This window comes from Antechinus flavipes, chromosome 3, assembly GCF_016432865.1.
Source record: "Antechinus flavipes isolate AdamAnt ecotype Samford, QLD, Australia chromosome 3, AdamAnt_v2, whole genome shotgun sequence".
Lineage (NCBI taxonomy): Eukaryota > Metazoa > Chordata > Mammalia > Dasyuromorphia > Dasyuridae > Antechinus > Antechinus flavipes.
The window spans coordinates 502,883,182-502,904,661 of NC_067400.1; the positions used below are offsets into that span (position 1 = coordinate 502,883,182).

Sequence of the window (21,480 nt, forward strand, 5' to 3'; positions counted from 1 at the left end):
CTTTCTGGAAGAGAATGTAGATTTATTCTTTTTGACCCCACCTCTTTCTCTCTTTTACCAGAAACCTCAGTGAACCTCTGGTGAGAAAGATCTCAAGTGAGAAAAAAGGAAGGAAATTGGGTCAAGAAAATATGAAAAAAAGGGGAACGAAATGAAATCCGAGTTAAAACATTTGTTGGATATGCTTGCTGAGTGATTTATGCAGCATCTTTGTGCTATGTTTGATGTACCTTGGTCCAAATTCCCCAAAGATCCATGAGGGCAAAGTGTGTACTGAGGAAATCCAGGCTGAGGGAGGACAAATGACTGGCACAGGAGCCTAGTGCCTAGTTAGTATCTGTGGTAGAATTCGAATTGAGGTCTTCATGTCAAGGGTTCTAGCTACTGCGTTTTGTGGGTACGAAACTTAGTAAACTTCCCCTCCTCAGGCTCAGCAAATGAGGTCCCGGAACAAACCTTAGTCAAATTCAACTGGGTTGAGCAGCTACCCATAGCCAAGGACTCCCAGAAGCCTTACTTTCCATTGGCTGGGATCTTCCTGGAGCGGCCTCCGTTGCCTTTTTCTTCTTTGGTTATCTCTGCTGTCAATCTCCTCCCGCTATCCAATTCCCCGCCTCGGGCTCCTCCCGCTTCTCTCTTCCCGAAAGGGAATGCCAGGTCTCTTGGATGGCGCGAGGTGAGCAGTCTGTCTCGCCTGAGGCATTTCCCGTTCTAGCTCACCCTCTCCGCGTTGCGCCCCGCCCCGAGAGGGTGTCCTCGAGCCTCTGACCGAGGTAGCTCAAGCCCCGGGTGCCCGCCCCGCCCTCGCCCCGCCCTCGCCCCACCCTCGCCTCGCCCAGGGCCCCGATCCCTAGTCTCCAGGGTGGAGACCCAGGCAGCCAGGCGGGAGGAATGTGCTGGAAGGAGGCGACCGCGGAGCAGTGAGGCGGTGCTGAAGGGACAGTTCCCTCCGCGAACCTTCCGCCCCCTACCCAGGTGCACAAGCCACTAGGCAGCAACCTACAACCCCGAGCTCAAGAGACTAGCGGGCGCGAGCGGGATGTGAGCCATGGAGGCCATCTGGATCTACCAGTTCCGGCTGATCGTGATCGGCGACTCCACGGTGGGCAAGTCCTGTCTCCTTCACCGTTTCACGCAGGGCCGCTTCCCGGGGATGCTGTCCCCAGACTGCGACCCCACGGTTGGCGTGGACTTCTTCTCCCGCCTGCTGGAGATCGAACCCGGCAAAAGGATCAAGCTGCAACTCTGGGACACTGCCGGGCAGGAGAGGTTCAGGTACGGTTGCCTATGCCAACCTCCCGGGCTGCCCCTGGCCCCTCTTGCCCCTCTTTCGTTTCCCCAATCTTCCCCCTGCCTAGCTGCCCGGCCCTGCCCCTGCCGTGGCCGTGGCCCGGCCATCCGAAGGCTTCTTCCCCTTTGCCCCGTTCTCACTTCCCTCCCCCGTGTCCTTGTCTTTGCAAATACGTCCCGCCCCCAGATTCACTTCTTTCTCCCAGACACAACCTTCCCTCCACTCTCCCACCTACCCCCAAGCTTACTTTTTTACTTTGCTCACCTTTCTATCTCTTTCGTCTCTTCCTTCATCCCGAAGCACTCCTACCCACGAACCCCGGCTCTCACTTGACCTTTGTGACCCTTCATCCCCTGTCCCCTTTTTTCTTTCTCCCATATTGCCGTACCCCCTGAGTCATTTGCCTGTTCCCTTCATAGACATCATGGTTAGGTTTCGTGGAGCCCAGTCTCTTGAGTATGGCAGACTCTTAATTATCGTTTGTTGGATTTACAGCAAAAGCTGTTCCAGCCCAATTTGATTGTATGAGATCATTGAGCACCGTCAGGAGGGAGATGAATGGGATGGTGCTTACTAGAGCCACTCAGTACTTCACAAGGCAGCGTGCTATGATGTCAGAGGACAAAAGTGGATTCAAATCTTTCTACGGGATACATACAGGTCACTTAAAAATCACAATGTGATTTGGCCAATTCACTTAACTTCCTTGGGTCTTAGTTTTGTCATCTCTGAGAGGAGGGTTTTGAATCAAATGACCTCTTGAGGTCTCTACCAGCTCTGGATCTCTAATTCTGTTGGAAGAACAGGTATAGAATTGTGTGCCTTCTTCCACAAAATTGGACAAAACATGAGAGACCGAGCAGCATAGCTGAGAGTTTTTTGTTTTTTGTTTTTTTTTAAAGGAGCAAATTCCCTTCAAAAGTTTTCAAGCACTGAGATGAGGTGTTTGCTTTTTAGGAAAAGGAGACATCCAGAGATGTCTCAGGAGTTTTGTTTTACCTTTATTGAATGTTGTATATTTAAATTTTGGGGGTAAATGGCAGTTTATCCTCATTTAATATATAAAAGAAAGGATGAAGGGGAAGAAAAATGATTTTTCAAACTTAAAATGAATTTTTTTTTAAAATAGCTTACATATAGCACCTATTAAGTGCTAGACACTGTGCTAAGTACTTTACAATTATCTCATTTGAACTTCACAACAACCCTAAGAGATAGGTGCTATTATTATTATTCTCATTTTACAGATAAGGAAACTGAGGCAAATAAAGATTGTGTAATTTGTCCAGAGCCATACAACTAAAATTATAGGAAGAAATAAAATGTTATTTCTTTTTTAAATAAAAGATTTTTTGCTTTTTTAAATAATAAAATTTTAGAACTAGAAGAGACTTTAGAATTGATGCACATTGTTCAAAAAGATTAAGTATATTGTCCAGGATTGCAACTAGGAAGGATCCGGGAGTCAGGAAAACCTGACTTCAACTCTGCCCTCAGATACTTATTAGCTGTGTAATTCTGGGTAACACACTTAACCCTATCTGCTTTAGTCAACTCATCTACAAAATGAGTTGGAGAAGTAAATGTCAAACTGCTCTCTCCAGTATCTTTGTGAAGAAAATCTCAAATGGGTCACAAAGAGTCAAATGATGCTGAATAACAACTAGTTTGGCAGAATTATAAACCAAGTCTCTTCAGATACCTAAACAAGCCACTAGCTCTAGGATTCACTGAAAGACAACAGGGCGTGGGGGATTCTTATTAGGGAGAGATACCTTAAAGTGGCTCTTTATAAATTTACTTTCTTGTTTGGTTTTTTTTGAGACAATTGGAGTTAAGTGACTTGCCACCTAGTATGAGTTAAGTCTCTGAGGGGTAGTATTTAACTAAGGTCCTCCTGACTTCAGGCCTAGTGCTCTATCCACTTTGCCATTAAATTTACTTTTTTAATGTCAGAAATTCCATTCATTGTGGCAGAAGTGCAGCATGGCATAGTGAAAAGAGTATATATGGAGTTAAGACATCCTGGATTTGAATCCTAGTTCTGCTTTTTAATACCTGTATGACCTTAGGCAAGTTATTTCAGCCTATGTGGTCTTAGTTTCCTCATCTATATAATGCAGGGTTTGGACTAAATAATTTATAAAGTTGCTTGCATCTCAGATATTCTTTATTACATTGAAGATTCAAAGCCTCTGGCAGAAATCAACAAACTAAAAATGTGATTTTTAAAACCTGCCTACGGCTTTCTTCTAACCCTGCTTATTGAGTCCTAACCCATTGCTCCTTCCTTGCATTATTCCATTCTACCATTTTAAGTAAATGGACCAACATTTTTAACATGATTAGGGTAAGATATATTTTGGGAGAGAAGTAAATTAGGAGAAATGACTGGAAAGTTTGGGAGAGCATCAGTGATTGAATTCATACAAGTAGATGCTTTGTCATGTATATCACATATTCGACAACATGATAGAGTTGTTGGAGTGGAATTTTCCAATGATGTCTTTTTTTTAATCTCCCACTAGACCATCATCCTCTATGGAGTTTTAAATGATGTCTTTTTTTTTTTAAACTTCTCTCTAGACCATCATCCTCTATGGATGAGATCAGCTTCCACATAAGCACGTGAGGCAATGGTTCAAGGTTCTTAGTTTATATTCTTACTTTTGAGGCTGAAATGTAGAATATATACATTTCTCCCTTTTCATACTCCATACAGTAGCCAAATTGGCTATTTGCTGTTTCCCAAAGTTTGCATTTCATCTCTCACCTCCATGCCTTTGCATAGGCTGTCACATGCCTAGGATGCACTTTCTCCTCATTGTTGTCTCTTTGAATACTTAGTTTCTTCAAAGTTTAACTCAGGTAACCTACAGGATGCCTTTCCTGATTCCCAGCCTCCTAACCCTACTCCCCTTTTTCACACTTCTTATATTTTATATTTCACATGTTGAATCCATCAGTCCATTGCAAACTCCTTAAAGGAAGAGAATGTTTTTATTTTTATATCCACAATGTCTTGTACTTGCGAAGTGCTGTTGAACTGAAATGAATGTATGTGAGCTGCTTAAGTCTCATTGTCTGTTGTTCACTCATTTCAGTCCTGTCCAACTTTTTGTATTCCCATTTGGGGTTTTTTTGGCAAAGATACTAGAGTAGTTTATCATTTTCTTCTCCAGCTCATCTGACAGGTAAGAAACTAAGCTAAACAGGGTTAAATGACTTACCCAAGCTCACACAGTTGGTAAATATCTGAGGCTGGATTTGAACTCAGAAAGATGAGTCTCTGACTCCATGTCCACTTCTCTATCCACTGAATAACAGCCTTTCCCCTTTATGAATGCCAAGCCTTTGATATACAGTAAGTAAAGAATACTAATCTAGGTAGCAGAAGAGCTAAAGTCTAGTTCTAGATCTGAAGCAAGTAAGTGGCTTTAGCATTCTGTGCCTCAATATAGAATATTTAATCTTTCTTCTACTTCTAACATGCTGTGATTTGTCATAAGTTACTTATGCAGCCCTCATCATTCATTGGAAGAAATGCATCATTCTTTTCAGGAACTCAAATTTGATTAAACTAACTTCTCTGACTCTGAGGATCTTCATTTTAGAATTAGTTTAGGTAGTCTGATTCTAAAATTCTATGCTTCTTATCTTGTTTACTAGATTTCTTCATTTGTATTCTAAACCAAATTTAAATCAAGATATTGGAAGATGACTATGTATTTATTTAGCTGTTCTTGCATCAACTTCTCAGTAGTTAACATGGTAATTAAAAAAAATTTTTCTTCTACACTTTTTGCATTGTGTGCAGCTGTGTGAGGAAGACTAAAATTTTTAAAAGCTCACTTCATGTCAGCTGCTTGACATGAAGACAAAAGAGTTGTTAAATGCTTTGATTTGATTTCTTTGATTTCTCAGTGACCATGGCTACCTTTTCCTAAGAGGATAACTGGTTGAGAAGATGAGTTTATTAACATATTTTATTATTTTGATATTTATTATAGATATTCTGTGTCTTCTTAGAAATGTAATGCATACCTATTTGAAGAACTACTTTCAAATATTTCATCAACTAGAATGCTTTAGTTGTTTTAATACTATGAAGGAATTAAAATCAAAATGAAAACAATTACTGTGAAAGCATTTTCTGTTTTGTCAAATGAGAGGCATTTGTTCTTAAATTATAGATAGGTGTGTAAATTTTATTCTAAGGGAAGGTGTTCATGAGAAATGGATTCCTGCCATTATCCATAAATAGACTCTTGGAGGTTTGAAGGTTTATTAGCAGTTGCAATCAATTTTAAAGTCAATCTAACATGAAAGGCCTTTGAAAAAGAAAAGAAAGTTCATGATGTGAAAATAACTTACTTTTATATAGGCTAAAAAGCATTTAAAACAACCCTATAAAGTAGTGATTGAAGTCTTTTATTATTCACATTTTGCCCAAGGCTCAGAAAAGAGTTTTAGGGTGGCAAGAGATTATTTAATTTCACTGGACCAAGTAGATATTAAGTTTAATGTTCACCCCTGGGAACAGGGTCATCAGGCCTTCACACTTCCAGAGTTTAGATGCGGTGAAAAATTCTATCCACCTTACACCATGGAAATAAAACAATGAACTCATTTATGTATCCTTGGTTTATTCTAATTAAAAAACATATAATGTTCCTCAGCTGGTTGATCCTTAATTAGAATGAGTTACTGATGTCTTTGGCTCCTCATACATGATTTTACGATTCTCTCAGCAAGGTCTTCTGTGTCCTGGGCCAACATAAAATATGAGTCTTCCATAGGGAAAGGTTGCACACAGTGGTTTAATCTTTGTGTTTTTATACCTCAGGGATACTATTTCAAGGGTACTTTCTCTGCTTCTTAATCTCTACTTAGAACTTTCCAACATTTTAATTGATGAGAAGACAAAGCATCCTCGTTTGCCTCTATGTCACTTTTAGATTTTTGAATTGAAAGTCTTAATTGATGAGAGATAATGTAGCATATGATTAACAATCAGTACATATGTTGAAGAATCACTTGCATGGCCTTGCATATGGCATTATTATATATATACATGTAGCCTGGAATGGGTACAAGGAGAAAGGAAAAAGAAGACATGGTTGTATAGTGAGACCATCTTACAAAATTCATTGAAAAAAAGAAGCAAGTAAAATTGTCTCTACACAATGTATATATTTATGCATATCTGGTCATTATTAAAAATATTTCTCTCTTTAGTTGAAACCTCCTAATAGGGGTATGTTTTTATACTTATATCATCTACACATCAGAACCTGAGGTTGACAACAGTTACTCACCTGGAGTGGAGGGATCAGGGAACAAAAATTTATTAAGTGCCCACTTCGTGCCAGATACTATGTTGTGCACTTTGCAAATAGTATCTCATTTCATCCTTATAACCCTAGAAAATAGGTGCATTTTACAGATGAGGAAACTGAAGCAGTAGAGATTAAGGAACTTGCCTTCACAGCTAGTAAGTATCTTAGGTGAAATTTCTTAAGTTTTTCCAACTACAGGTCCAGCATTCTATCTACTACACTACTTAGCTTTCTCTAAGACACATACTGTCTTGCCTCTAGTACAAGAAATTATGACATATTCAAGGTCATACAGCTAAGAAGAGTTAGAGCTAGTATTCATCCCCAGAGTGACAGTACTTCAGACTCAGATCTTTTCCCACTACACTATACTGTATCTTTCACAGAAGGATGAATAAATAAACCAAATAATTATTTTGATGATTTTTAATTAAAATAAACTTTGTAGTTACCTAATTTAAGTTTAAATTAATATTATTGAAAACAAAATTTTCATAAGAAAAAATTCAAATGTGAAAAAAGCTAAAAAAAAAAAAAAACAAGGAAAGAAACCAATTAATATCGAATAATATAGTGTAAGCAGTCATGTAGTAAGGCCCCAAAGTATGATTATCAAAGGTAATAATATAGTACTTAGATTTTTCATATATAAGGCTAGTGGAAAATGTAAATATTAAGAAAATACTAAAGATAAAGTGAGACCAAAAAAAAAAATTGTTACCAGGGACTAGAACTTGATTGAAGAATTTGGGAGCCATGTGGAGCCCTGAGATGATAATGCTCTAGTCTGCTAGTTCCTCCTTTAACCCTATGAATGAAGAATACCTATGCCTCAAAGACTAGAGATTTCAATGGTCTTAGTGCATACTATTAGAAAGTTGTTTGAAATTTAAAGAAATTAAATGGCTTGATTATGATCACACAATGTCAAAGGGAGAATTTGCACAGAACTATACCAGGCACTACAAAGAATAAATTTATCTTACTAAACTACTTTGGTTAACTTCTGAGTAGACCTCCAAATTACTAAACATTAGAGCAGTTAAAGATGTATAAATTCTGGTTAATCAACTTTCTAAAGAGTAATAAGTAATAAATGATAACAGACTGATGTCTTAACCTAATTGAACAAAATATGACCTGAAATACTCATCTTAAAACCTGATTTTTTTTTCTCCCTGCAATCACTTTTCTCCTTTTTCTTTCCCTCTGTTTTTTTTTTCTTTATCTCTTTATGGATCTCTCTCCTTCTGTGTCTTTGCTACCGTTTTTCTCATTGTGTCTCGTGTCCTGGCCAGTGTTTTTCTTGTTATGTCTCCTATCTTCTTTTCACTTTCTATTCTTCATTTTTTTATTCCCATTATTTTAATCTATCTCGTCTACCGGTTTCTTCAATTCTTTCATATTCTATATAAAATATACCTCTATCTGCCTCATTTGTTGTATTTTACCCACCAGAGAATGGAATATAAGCTCCTTAAGGACAAGCACTGTCAAACTTTTGTATTTGTACCCCCGTTGATTACCACAAAGCCTGGCCCATAGTAGATACTTAATAAATGCTTATTAATTTATTAATTTATCTCTATTTGATGATTTATTAAGTATCTACTTTGTGCATTGTGCAAATACAGATATTCAAGTATAGTTCAGATATAAAGTGTTTCTGATTATAAGCCATATCACTCAATGAATCTTTTTTAATGAAATGAGCTCTTTTTAAAAGGGAAAAATAAATGTATATATTCAATCTGTACAAGGATCTGCTACTTTCTACTGTAGTGACCTTAAACAAGTCATTCAGCTTTTTAGGGCCCTAGTTTCTCATATGTAAAAAAACAAACTTAAAAAAAACTAAGATGAACTAGATGGCCTCTAAAGTTTCTTCCCAGTCTAAATCTACAATATGTGATTTCATTGGTGTAGATTAGCCCATGTAGATTTTAACTGTTTCTGCTCTTTTTTTTTTTAATAAGCTGTGCTTATAAAAATTTTCATGCCACTCCCAACTCTTTGATGAAGAACCTCCAAATTTAGGCTTATCCTCCAATTAAGAATTTATATTCTATTATAGTGAAAGCCCTTCTAACTAACTAGAACTTTCTAGAACTTGCACTTCTTGTGCAGCTTTTGAAAATTCTTAATGAGTCATTGTTCTAATAGAAGATAGATTATATATATATTGAAAAAATTTTGTTACAATATCCTAGTTTACATATACGATACTCAGAACTCCAAGAGAATGTTGTCACTTAGGAGAAAACTAATACCAGTAGCTTGTTTTTTTTCTCTTACAGTTTCCCCCTCTTTCTCTTCTCTTAGGATAGATAGCATTTTGCTCATTTGCAAAACTTTGTCTATCTATCTGTTCTTTTTCATTTCCCTGCCTATTTGTCCACCACATCAGCATTTTACAAGAAATTGAGATCCCAAATCAGAGATTAAAATTGCAAATTCTTTGGAGAAATGATTCTATTTTCACTTTGGAGAAGTGTCCCAAGGATCACTTCCTATCTTCCATTCCAACCTGGAAGAGTTCACAAGATCTTTGTTTCTGAACTACCAAGGGTAGAGATTCCATTAGTTCCCCCAAATCAAATAAAGACAAAAGAGATAGATGTCCCTTACCTTTCAGCATGAGCACCCAGAGTATTTGACACAGGCTTCCCAAGCTAATGGGAGCTGCTGCTGAGGAAGTAGTTGCTATGGTTTCCACTGCTGCTGGGAAACCAAAAAGGATTAAGTTGTATCTTCAATTCTAAAAGCTTTATTATAGGCTACACTCAAGTTTTCCAAGTACCAGATTAAATACAAAAATATAGCCTAGATTTGGAAGTGTTTTAAGGCTAATGTAATTAGAAGCAATGTTCTATTCCTTGATCTAAAATAATTTTATTATATTACTACTAGTTATAATAATAACTCAGTCTAATCAATATTTACTAAGTAGCTCATTTGTGCAACCCTCTTATAATTTTAACTTCAAAGGGTTTATGAGTTTCATCTCTTCCCATCTGGATTTTTTTAACCCAAATATAAGATTCTATATTTATCCCTATGTAATGTTCTCTTACTCAATTCAAGCCAGTATTCTATCAAGTTACTTTTGGATCCTGATTTTCTTGTCAGGTTTGTTAGTTATACTTCCTGGCATTGTATAATCTGCAAATTTGAGAAGTTTGTCATCTAGACCTTTGTCCAAATCTATTAAAGTACAAGACCGAGCACAGATACTTGAGCTACTCCACTAGCTACTCCTTAAAAACTGACGTCAAATCATCAATGATTACTATTTGGCTCCAGCAACTAATTCCAAATTTCCCTGTCTATACTATTAACTAATCTTTCTATTTAATCCATAAGAACAGTTTGAATGCTATATTTAAGTATCACTTTGAAATTTAGGCATACTCTGCATATATGGCATCCCCTTATCTACCTAGTCCAATAACTATTTTAACTTATAAGACTTCTTATCACATAGGCTGAAAAATAACAAACAGTCTTGCCCAGAGAAAGAATATTTATTTATGGGAAGGAGAGAAATAATTAAATGGGCTCTAAATTGAGCTGTCATCTGAATCTGAAGCTGTTAATAACAAAATTTGATTTGAAATAAATTTCATTATCAGTCTTTTAATATCATGACTGGTAATTTTATTGGCTGATATTCTTTCTTTTGGACTGTTATTGGGAGAATATTCAAATTGGATATAAAGAAAAAAGTCCTCTTTTCTCCCATCTGAGGACTAATTTTTGTTATTAACAGCCTCAGATTCAGATGACAGCTCAATTCAGAGTCCATTTAATTATTTCTCTCCTTCCCATAAATAAACTATTCTTTCTCTGGGCAAGCATCAGGAGCTTTATTTTATTTTGTTTTTTGATGAGGGGAAGAGGCTGGGAAGTAAAATAACAAAAATTAGTCCTCAGATGGGAGAAAAGAGGATTTTTTCTTTATATCCAATTTTAATATTCTCCCAATAACAGTCCAAAAGAAAGAATATCAGCCAATAGAATTACCAGTCATGATATTAAAAGACTGATAATGAAATTTATTTCAAATCAAAAAGGAAATGGCTTGAGTTGTAGAATGTGATACCCCATTTTTGGACATGACTGATAAGGAAACATGTTTTTCTTGGCTATGAATATTTTTACAGAGATTTTTTTTTCTCTTCTTTTTTTTCCATATTGAGAATGCATGAAGAATAGTGGATAGTGAGGAGGAATAGGTTAGGTTTGAGTTATACCCCCAAAAGCAGGGTCATTGAAATATGCTTTTGAAATACACAGAAAAGAACAGAAAAAAGGCCAGAGAGAGGTAACTGGAAAGAAGTACTGTATTTAATTAGTTACAACCAAATCCTGACTTTGGTTATAAGACATATTTAACTCTTCAGCTAGCTTTTATTCTGTGCTAATTCTGAGAGAAGAAAGCAAGAATTCAGGAAAAGGTATTTTGAGTCAGTATTAAATCTAAAATACCCAAATCATCAGATATGCTAGATTTGTAATAGTTCCTTTGCTAAATCATATCTCTCAATCCGAGACCTATCTATTCTGACATCATTCTATTTCATCTTCCATCTCAAAAGTCTTTCTCTTTGAAATTCAGAACATTAAAGCTTCTGACTAAAAACTTCCCTCTTTCTTAGTGATTCTTTTGAGAAATAAGACAAGTCCACATAAACCATGTGTTTGTTCTCTCACTCCATTTCATTATAAGCCACACAGACAAAACTGCTTGGGGAAAAATATATTTAAGCATATTAAATTTTGTAGTTTTGTAGTTTGTTTCCCTAAGCATAGTATAAGATTGCCTTACTCACTTTTTTAGGTACAATAATAAATCTAACTAGCAAATAAATCTAACTAGCAAAGAAGATAATAGCAACTTTATCCTTTTAGATGAAGATGATTTTTAAAATTTGATCAAAGACTTTTTTGACAATGGAAATATGACTGTTGATAATAACTGAATTGATACTGGTATGGTCTTTATGATGCTGGTCTAGTATCTGCTGGTGGTCAAATTCCCTCAGAACTTGGCAGTCCACTTAAATATAAGGCTAAATTAGTTTGTTTGACTTTTAAGATTTAGGGAATTGAAAGGCTGTTCTGCTTCTGGAATTCAGAGTACCAGGATCTTTTGGCTTTTTTTTTTTTTTTTTTTGAGAGGCAATTGAGGTTAAGTGACTTGCGTAGAGGCTGGATTTGAACTCAGGTCCTCTTGATTTCAGGATGCTCTATCAATTGTACCATCTAGCTAACCCAAAGATCACTTGCTAAAGAGGGAAAAAGTCAAAAAATGAATTTTATAAGGTATTCTAATAGTTTTTGATTGGGCTCTAATTATGAAATTATTTATCATTATTTTGGTATACATTTACTATATGCAGGATCATGGCAATATTGGAAGATCATGGCAAAATATGATTGCCCCTATGGCTGTATGTCATTTTCATGAAGGAATGTTTGCACAGGTTCTGGATAATGGGCAATGTTTTTGTGCTTTCCTGTGATGACCACGTTTAGCACCCAGAGTATTTTAAAATTAGCTGGAGTCAGGATAAGGGAAAATCCTTGATCTTTATTCTTTGCGGAGGTGAAGGGGAATGGCCATACGAAGAGAGAGCAATCGCGACATGAATCTGGCCAGCAGTGCCTCTGGCTGTCACACTCCACCCACCAAATCTTCTAGGCAATCTCCTATACAACACATCAAACTTGCACAGAGAGTGGGCAGGGCCATTCTTTCTCCAAGCATATATTAATAGAGTATTGTCCAATTGCTAATTAGCCTTAAATGCTCGAACTTAGTGCATCTGCTCAGCTTCAGCCCATTACACTTTCCCAGTCAACAATGGAGTGAAGCAGGGCTCTATGCTTGCTCCCATAGTTATAATGTTTTCAGTGATGTAGGATGTCTTCAAAGAAGATAAAAACAGTATCAAGCTCAGCTACCCACACTGATGATAAATTACTTAACTTGAAAGGGCAACAAGCGACCACTAAAGTGGAAAGAGAGGTGGTGTGTGACTTTTTGTTTATAGATAATTGTGCATTCACTGCAGCCTCTGAGGATGAGATGCAAAAAAATATAGGTTGATTCTCTGCTGCTTGTGCTAATTTTGGCCTGACAATTAATACCAAATAAACAGATTCTTCACCAGCCCAACACCACACCACCCATACATGGAACCATCATTTATAATAAATGGATTTAAGTTCAATGTTTTAAGTTACTTTGGAAGTGTACTTTCTGGAGATGTAGACAAAGATGATGAGATTGATGCAAAAATTGCCAAATCTAGCTTAGTGTTTGGGAGACTATGGAGGAAAGTGTAAGAGAGGTAAAGTTTTAGGCAGTGTAGCAAAAATTATTCTACAGAGCTGTTGTGCTGATCTCATTGCTATATACCTGTGAAACCTGGACAGTCTATCAGTACCATGCCAGGAAACTGAATCATTACCATTTAAATTGACTTCAGAATATTCTGAAGATCACCTGGCAAGATCTGGCACCAGACAACAAGGTTCTTTTTCAAGTTGAACTGCCAAACATTTAAAGTCTACTGCAGGGAGTTAAGTTCTGATCGGTTTGTTTGAAGGTCAAATGTATATTTACATAAAAGATCATTTTACCAAGATCTCAACCAAACCAAATGTTCCCTGGGAGGTCAGAGGAAGTAATATAAGGATACTCTCAAGATTTTTCTGAATAACAAGGGTAAACATGGTAGACACTGGCACAGGACAGCCCACTCAAAGAAGGCTCTGTGTTCTATGAGTAAAATAGAATTGCAGTAGTTTAATAGAAACATGAGGTGCTCAATTTTAGAAACATCTCCACCCCAAATGTTCATGTGGATTATTTGTGCCTGATCTGTGGTAGAGCTCATATTTGGTCTGATCAGCCACAGTCAAATACACTGCACTTTGATTCCAACAATGATGAGAAAGAAGTGAGTGCATTCCTTCCATCAAGGACAGCATGAGCAAAAATATCAAATTTGGAGATGAAATGTCAGTATTCAGGAAATGTCAAGTAAAACAGCTTTGCTGGATTGTAGAAGGCACGAAGGGGAGTAAAACAAAATAGGTCTAGAAAGGTAAATGGGAGCCAGGTTGTGGGAAATTTTAAAGGCCAATCTGAGGAGTTTATATTTTATCCTGGAAGTAATAGGGAGCCATTAAAGATTTTTGATTAATGGGGTAATAAATCAAGCCTGGACCTTAGGGAAATTATTTTGGCAGCTTTATAGAGAATGAGTATGTTGCCTTTGAAAATTAAGGTAAACTGAGAAACAATCAATTGATTAACTAGGCTAGCGGTAGTTAGATGGCATTGTAGATAGTGCTCCAGGCCTGGAATCAGAGAGGATCTGAGTTCAAATCCAGCTTCATACACTTACTAGCTGTAATCCTGAGCAAGTCACTTAACTGTTTGCCTCAGTTTCTTCATCTGTAAAATAAACTGGAAAACCACTCCCAAATTGGGGTCATGAAGATTAGTCATGTAGTGGGTTAAGTTACTATAGGAGTGGAGATTCAATAATACCCTTTCTGGGCTGTTTCCCTAACTTATCACTCACTTGTTTACAGGTTGGTTCCCCAAGGGACAACTACTGTTTATTTGGAATTGAAAGAATATCTTATGGGTACATATTCCCAAAACTGCAATTCAAGAGTTCCCACCATTAATAAACTACTAAATGGGTACAATTAGCTCGAAACAAAGGCGTTTATTAAAATGGCATAGAAAAATAGAATATTCCACCACCACAACCATCCTCTAAATTTGAAGTTTACTTCACAAAAGATAACAGGGTCTATAGACTGATCTTTTCACTTAGATTAACATATTAACAAGACTTTGTTTTTGTCATCTTTCTCTTTCTTTCTGTGATTACATAAAGTAAGTGGCAGGGTAACCAAATACCTCCATAAATATCTCGGAGAAAACAATTTCAGATAAGTTAGATTGTAAAAAATTAGCAAGAAATGAGGAAGTAGAGGCAGCAAAACATAGACCAATCTTTTGAGTAATTTTTCAGGGAAAGAGAAAAGAAATATAGGGTGATGCCTGATAAGGATGACAGTTCAGTGAAACTTTTTGTTTTTTTTTTAAACAGGTAAAAACAGGACATGTTCATAGGGAGCACATAAAGACCTTACCTAAAGAGAACAGAGAAATTAAAGATGAGGGAATAGTTTAAGAGGTAAACTCCAGGAAAAGATGGAAGGAGTTTGAAATAAAGGAAAAAAGTAAAAGGACTTTAACAAAGAGAAAGAGGTGGATGAAGAGGTAGAGGGTTTTTAAGGTATGGAAGAGAGGCATTGCTTACAGCAAGAGTGCCTGTATTTTCTGAGCTAAATTGAAAATTAGAATGTCTGTTGAGAGAAAAGGAGAATGTTATATAAGATTGGGAAGAGGTTTCCAACAGTCCCTATGATAATGTTGCTTATATATATATATACTTTTTATTCAAACAGGATTGGCAGATGACAGCTCTGAGCTAAACACAGAAGAAGTTGCTTAATTATCTAGTAAATTTGGGCTACTTAAGTAATACAGATGAAAGTGAAATATATGGCCTGTGCTATGAATTGAATATTTCTATTCCCCAAATCCATCAGAATATTTATGTAGATATCAGCTCCACTTTGATTGGGTGCTTTATCTATGTTTTTTTTTTTCTGAATTGTTTGTATTATTATGCTAAGAATTATCATTCCATTTTGTTTCTGAAGCTATCCTAACAAATAGAAACCAAGGAGAGAACCCAGTGTCCTGATTATAGCATCTAGGCATTTAGCCACAATGACTTCCCCCACCTCCAACTCCATTACACACAGAATTGATTACTCAATTAACGTTAAAAGTTTCCAACAATGTAAAGACATATTGTTTAGGGGCTCAGAGGGTTCCTTCTCACCCTGTTTCTGCTTCTCTGCTGTTGCTATATCCTATCCCAGTCCCAATACGTGGAGTTAGCATCCAGAGTAGGAAAATTGTTTTTTGGTAAATGATATTTTTTTCCAGTTACATGTAAATCTAATTACATTTACATGTATATTCTAAATTTCAATATTCATTTTTTTATAAGATTTTGAATTTCAAACTTTTTCTCCCTCCTTCCCATTTCCTCTCCCCAAGATGGCAAGCAATCTAATATAGGTTATATATGTGCAATCATGTAAACATATTTCCACATTATTCATGTTGTAAAAGAAAAAACAGAAATAGAAAAGCCATATACACAAAAAAGTGATGTTTTGATCTTCATTCAACTCCATAGTTCTTTGTATGGATGTTTTGGATCATTGATTTATTGAGAAGAGCTAAGTCTATCATAGTTGATCATTTCATAATGTTGCTGTTATCATGTATAATGTTCTTCTAGTTCTGCTGACTTCACTCAGTATCAGTTCATATAAGTCTTTCATAGTTTTTATGAAATCCACAAGCTCATCATTTCTTATAGCATAATAGTATTCCATTACATTCATATACCACAATATGTTTAACCATTCCATAATTGATGGGCATTCTCTCACAAAAGCACTGCTAAAAATATTTTTGCACCCTTTTTATATTCTGTTTGGAATACAGACCTGGTAGTGGTATTTCTGAATCAGTAACTGGTTTTTCTAGAAAACTACAAATCTGCCTAGGTTTATATAGAAATATGTTACAATTCAAAATATCATTATATTTTAATACAAAATTAAAACACCACTGCCTTATTCACTGTCTGTTCAAAAGGATGAAAAGATTTTAATTGTGAATGGGTAAAATGGTTTAGCAATTCTTGATCTCTCCCTCCCCCTAAAAAAAGCTAACCCTTTAACTTTGGTTTTGCCTTTCTACAGACATTTTGAAATACAAATGTGGATTAGAAGGAAGCAGGAGTAATGGTGAGAAGCTAGAATATTTTCTTCCCTACATTGCAGAAAAAAGGATCCAAGATCTTTGACAAAGAAATCTCAGGGAATACATTAAAATTTGTTTTTTTTTTTTTCAAAGAGTTCTACATGCCTAATATCAAGATTTTGGCAGTTTGAGGATGCAATCAACCTCTATCATTGTAGTGACAAATTAATTTTAACTTTTATCTCAGCAATTGAGGGTAATGAGAAACTGAGACCACTAGCCTAGAGTCCCTTTATTCATTTTGACTCATCCCTTCCTAAGAAAATAGAACCCTTCTTGGTCATTTCCTGTTATTGTCTTGTTCTGATTGAAGGAATATATAAGGGATTGGAATCAAATTGTGTTCTAGTTTCTCTATATGTCAGCCTCTGATACCTGTGTTTAATTTTACACTAATGGAGAAGTGTTCAGGGAATTAAAAAGAAAAAAAAAAAAGACTTGGTGATTTTGAAGGCCATCATTCAGTTAGTTAACATTTATTAAATGCCTATTATATGCCAGGCATTGTGCTAAATGCAGTAGATGCAAAGGTAGCTAAAAGATAGTCCCTGATTCAAGGAGCTCACAATCTAAGAATCTTAAAAGAGAGAGAGAGAGAGAGAGAGAGAGAGAGAACATGAAAACAACACACACACACACACACACACACACACACACACACACACACATTCCCAGAGATGGTGGGATTTTCACCTGAGACTTGAAGGAGTCAGGGAAGCCAAAAGATGGTGATGAGGGGAGAGAGCATTCCAGTCATTGGAGATAGCAAAATAAATTATCTAAAGCTCAGAGATGGAATATCTTGTTTGAGTAGCAGCAAAGGTCAGTGTTACTGAATTGCAGGGTAATAGGAGGGTGAAAAATGGAAGAAGACTAGAAAGATAAGGGGGAGAGTGCAGCATATGAAGAGCTTTGAATGTCAAACAGAAAACTTTATATTTGATTCTGGAAGTTATAGGAGCCACTGGAGTTTATTGAAATTAGGAAAACATGTTCAGACCTGAGTTTTAAGATCTCTTTGACAGCTGAGTGAATAGAATGAAGTCAGGAAAGATTTGAGGCAGAGAGAGCCATTTGCAGGCTATCATTACTTCAGAAGTGAGGAATAAGGACCTGCACTAGAGTGGTGGCACTCCGTCAAAGGACAAGTGAATTTGGATTATTCATTTTGATCTTTTTAATTCAGGTTAAGAAAAATGGTTAAGAGGTAATCTGAAGTGAAATTACTATGCAAGTACTTATTAATAAGAATTTGTCTTGCCAGTTATTAATCATTCAAAAATCTGTCACTGTTTGCAACTAACTCACCTGTTTCTTTACTTCATAGAATGTTCTTTATTTGAATTGATACATCTTTGATGACTAAAGTCCCACCCACCCTGATTGTACCTTTTTCCAGCTTTGATATCAATGCTATGTTTCTTCACACAAACACATTATCCTTTTGGAGAATGCAAAGGAAAAAAAAGTTTTATTTACAAGTTTCTATTCATTTTTCAGATCAATAACTCGATCTTATTACCGCAACTCAGTTGGTGGATTTCTAGTATTTGACATCACAAACCGGAGATCTTTTGAACATGTGCGAGATTGGTTAGAAGAAGCCAAAATGTACGTGCAGCCATTTCGGATTGTATTTCTATTAGTGGGACATAAATGTGATCTTGTGTCACAGCGTCAAGTTTCAAGGGAAGAAGCTGAAAAAATGTCAGCAGCCTGTGGCATGAAGTATATAGAAACCTCAGCAAAAGATGCTACAAATGTTGAAGAATCTTTCACAATCCTGACAAGAGATATATATGAACTTATTAAAAAAGGAGAAATTTGCATTCAAGATGGTTGGGAAGGGGTTAAAAGTGGCTTTGTTCCAAATATTGTGCATTCTTCAGAAGAAGCAGTAAAGCCTATGAAACAATGTTTTTGCTGAATTCATAAGCAGCTCCAAAATGGGTATGAGTAGATCAGGTTTTTTTTTTAAAACAAAAACCAACATTAAGAGCAAATTGATAGTTATGGAAGCATAAAAATCATTGATTTACCCGGGTAACTAAGCATTGTTTTTGCGTTCATTTATAAGATATTTAATTTAAAATATTAAGACAGTAATTAATATATTAATAGTTAAGGCAAAAATATCATTTTGAAGATTTCAATATTTATAAACAAAAGTGCAATATTTACTTAGCAAGTTAACATATCAAAGATTTTGCCTAGGATTAAAACAAAAGTCCATTTTCAAGGGACCAGATTTTTCATGCATTCCTATGTTTTAATAAGTATTGAATGTGAAGAAATTATATATTATATTAATATTATTTTCCTTTAATGGCTCACTGCTTCTGAAATATAGTTTTTATGTTTTATAGAGACAGCTGAGATAAGTCAAAATATTATATTCCCAATAACTTTAAAGGAAATTAAAGAATTGTTCATAAACATACATTTGATATAATTATAATAATATATTTTAAAATTCCTTACACTCATAAAATCATAGATCTACCTGATAATTTCAAAGAGGGGAAATTCAGTTAATCCAGATCCAGTTTGTGGCCTGACTTTAGGTGTACGCAAATGTGAGAGACAGTATGTGGCAGAATGGTTCGAGAGTTAGCCTGGGACTGAGTGGCACTTATGAATCAAGTCTTGCCTCTGACATATATTGGCTGTGTGATCCTGAGCAAGTCATTTCTTAGTGTACTAAATAACCAAAAAGTTTAGTTTCCAAACCTAATAGAGAATGTACCAATCCGCATTGAGAGAGGAAGTTCTTTACCAGGAGGTAATTACTTGTGCTGGTGAAGTACAATTAAAAACAAAAAGAAATAAAATATAAAATATTTTGGTCAGCAGTTCTAGTTGAGTGTATTTTTAAGCTTGAAAAATTTTTATTATTAGATCCAGGAAGCCTCATTTCTTCAATGAGGATGTAGAAGGGGGAATTCTAATAAAATTGTATTATATCAACATTGCAAACTAGTTTATAGAAAAGGAAGGTGTTTAAAACATTTAAACTTTCCAATATCATTAATGAAAGAGGAATTTTTATGAGGGAACACACACACACACACACACACACACACACACACACACACACACACACCACAGTAATTTAGTTGTCTTTTTGTAGCTCATTTCCAAGAAGTACATTTTAATCTTAGAAATGTTTTTACTTTACTGCATTTTTACACCATTTCTATAATTAAGTAGAAAGCAGTGACAAATAAAAATGATTTCTTCTATCAATCCTAATTACATTATTGTTAAATCACTAATTATTTTGTGTAATAAGTACTTATGAATGTATCATCAAAAAAGGTGGAGAATCATGTTTTCTCCAGTCCCTTTGTCCTCTGCTTTCCCTTTCCTCTAGAAATTCCTTATTGGCAACCCTTATTGGGTTTCAAATAATTAGGGAATTCCTTTTTGCTGAGGCTTCCCCTCTTACTCACTTTTTCCATACTGAAAAACTACTTAGTAATAGAAATGATTGGCAGAAAATTTCAAGTTAATAAGAAGCCATGGCTGGGACAGGGTATTTAAATCATTGAAACCCTTGGCTAAATTATTGGGAGTCTTCATCTTTAAAAGTTTTCTTAAGACTACAACAGGGTTTTTTCTGATAAGATCTGTTTCTGAACAACTCCACTGGGGATTTCCCCAACTAATTTCCATCTTATCAGTATATCAATTAAGAAGGCCAGACACACATTGGCAGACCCTTTATCATGCTGAATTATCAAGCAAAAGATAACTTATAGTAGGTCAAATTATCTGGATAATTGCCTCAATTATCTATTCTTCTTTGCTAGTACAGATGTAGTATAGAAATGTATTAATACTAATTCATTTTTCTTTAGAAGTTGAAAGTTTTGTTTTTTCCTTCAAGATTTGTATTTATGTATTTGTACATTTTCTAGGCCTATTTAAGTACTCTTTTTATAAGAGCTTATAGAGAGAAATGAACATGAATTAACATAGAACAAAATGTTTTGAAAATGTCTGTCTATATTCCACTGACCCATAAATTAATTATGATTGAAGATACATTTCAAATAAAATTGACCATTTATGAAAAATACCAGACCAGAAAAATGGGAAGTAAATATAGTTCAATCTATTTTTGAATATTATGTGATTTTAATTATATATCCAAGTAATTTATTTGGTATGAGTTCATATATTGAATCTCTATCAACATTTTAAATTAATGATGTCATCTCAATGTATACCACAGAGGTATAAATCTCCTTAGATGAGCAGCCAAAATTCCAAAGTGCTTTTGTTATATAGTAGAAAATATATATAATGTTGACTTAGAACTGGATTAATGGTGATGATGTAGGATTACATTTAGAACAGAATTCCAAGCTCCAATCTTTGAGATCATCTAATCCAACAAATAAAGAAACTGAAGCCTTGACAAAACAAGTGCCTTGTCCAAGTTCACACATGGTTGTTAGTAGCAAAGCCTGGACAAAAATTCAGGAGTCAAAAGTACATTTTTGACTCTATCATACTGCTTCTCGTGGGAGTTGGACTTGGCACATGATATAACTTGCAACTATGCAATGAGAAACAGGTTAGAATGGGGTTAAATTATGTGATGATAAAATAGGGGAATACATATGCAATAAAATCTAAAGTACTGAGAATTCCATTTCAATTCACTTCTATATGAGATAAACTTAGTTGTGTGGAAAATTCTCTTTTCTTAAATAGCATTAGTATGGATGTGGTCAGTAGGGTCATGCCAATAAATCTTTCTGGTTCTATTCAGGCCAATGGTTTCCTGGAAGTCAATCAGCCATTTAGTTAAAAAAAAAAAATTTTTTTTAAATGATGATGTCCTGATTATTAAATGTTATAGATCAACCAGGAAGGAAAGAAACCGAAGGAAAAAAGAAAAA

At 35.5% G+C, this 21,480-nt stretch overlaps 1 protein-coding gene across 1 annotated transcript; it reads left to right on the forward strand.

Annotated features, from left to right (window-relative positions):
* Nucleotides 1-33: 33 nt before the first annotated feature.
* RAB39A (RAB39A, member RAS oncogene family) lies at nt 34-19,634 on the forward strand. Its single transcript, XM_051986930.1, has 2 exons — nt 34-1,275; nt 18,071-19,634. Exons 1-2 carry the CDS (start codon nt 1,049-1,051, stop codon nt 18,495-18,497), a joined length of 654 nt encoding a protein of 217 aa, XP_051842890.1. The 5' UTR covers nt 34-1,048; the 3' UTR covers nt 18,498-19,634.
* Nucleotides 19,635-21,480: the final 1,846 nt, after the last annotated feature.

Coding starts and splice junctions, on each gene's coding strand:
- RAB39A (XM_051986930.1), top strand. CDS start 1,049: ATGGAGGCCATCTGGATCTACCAGTTCCGGCTGATCGTGATCGGCGAC. Junction 1,276..18,070: donor GCCGGGCAGGAGAGGTTCAG/GTACGGTTGCCT, acceptor TTCATTTTTCAG/ATCAATAACTCGATCTTATT.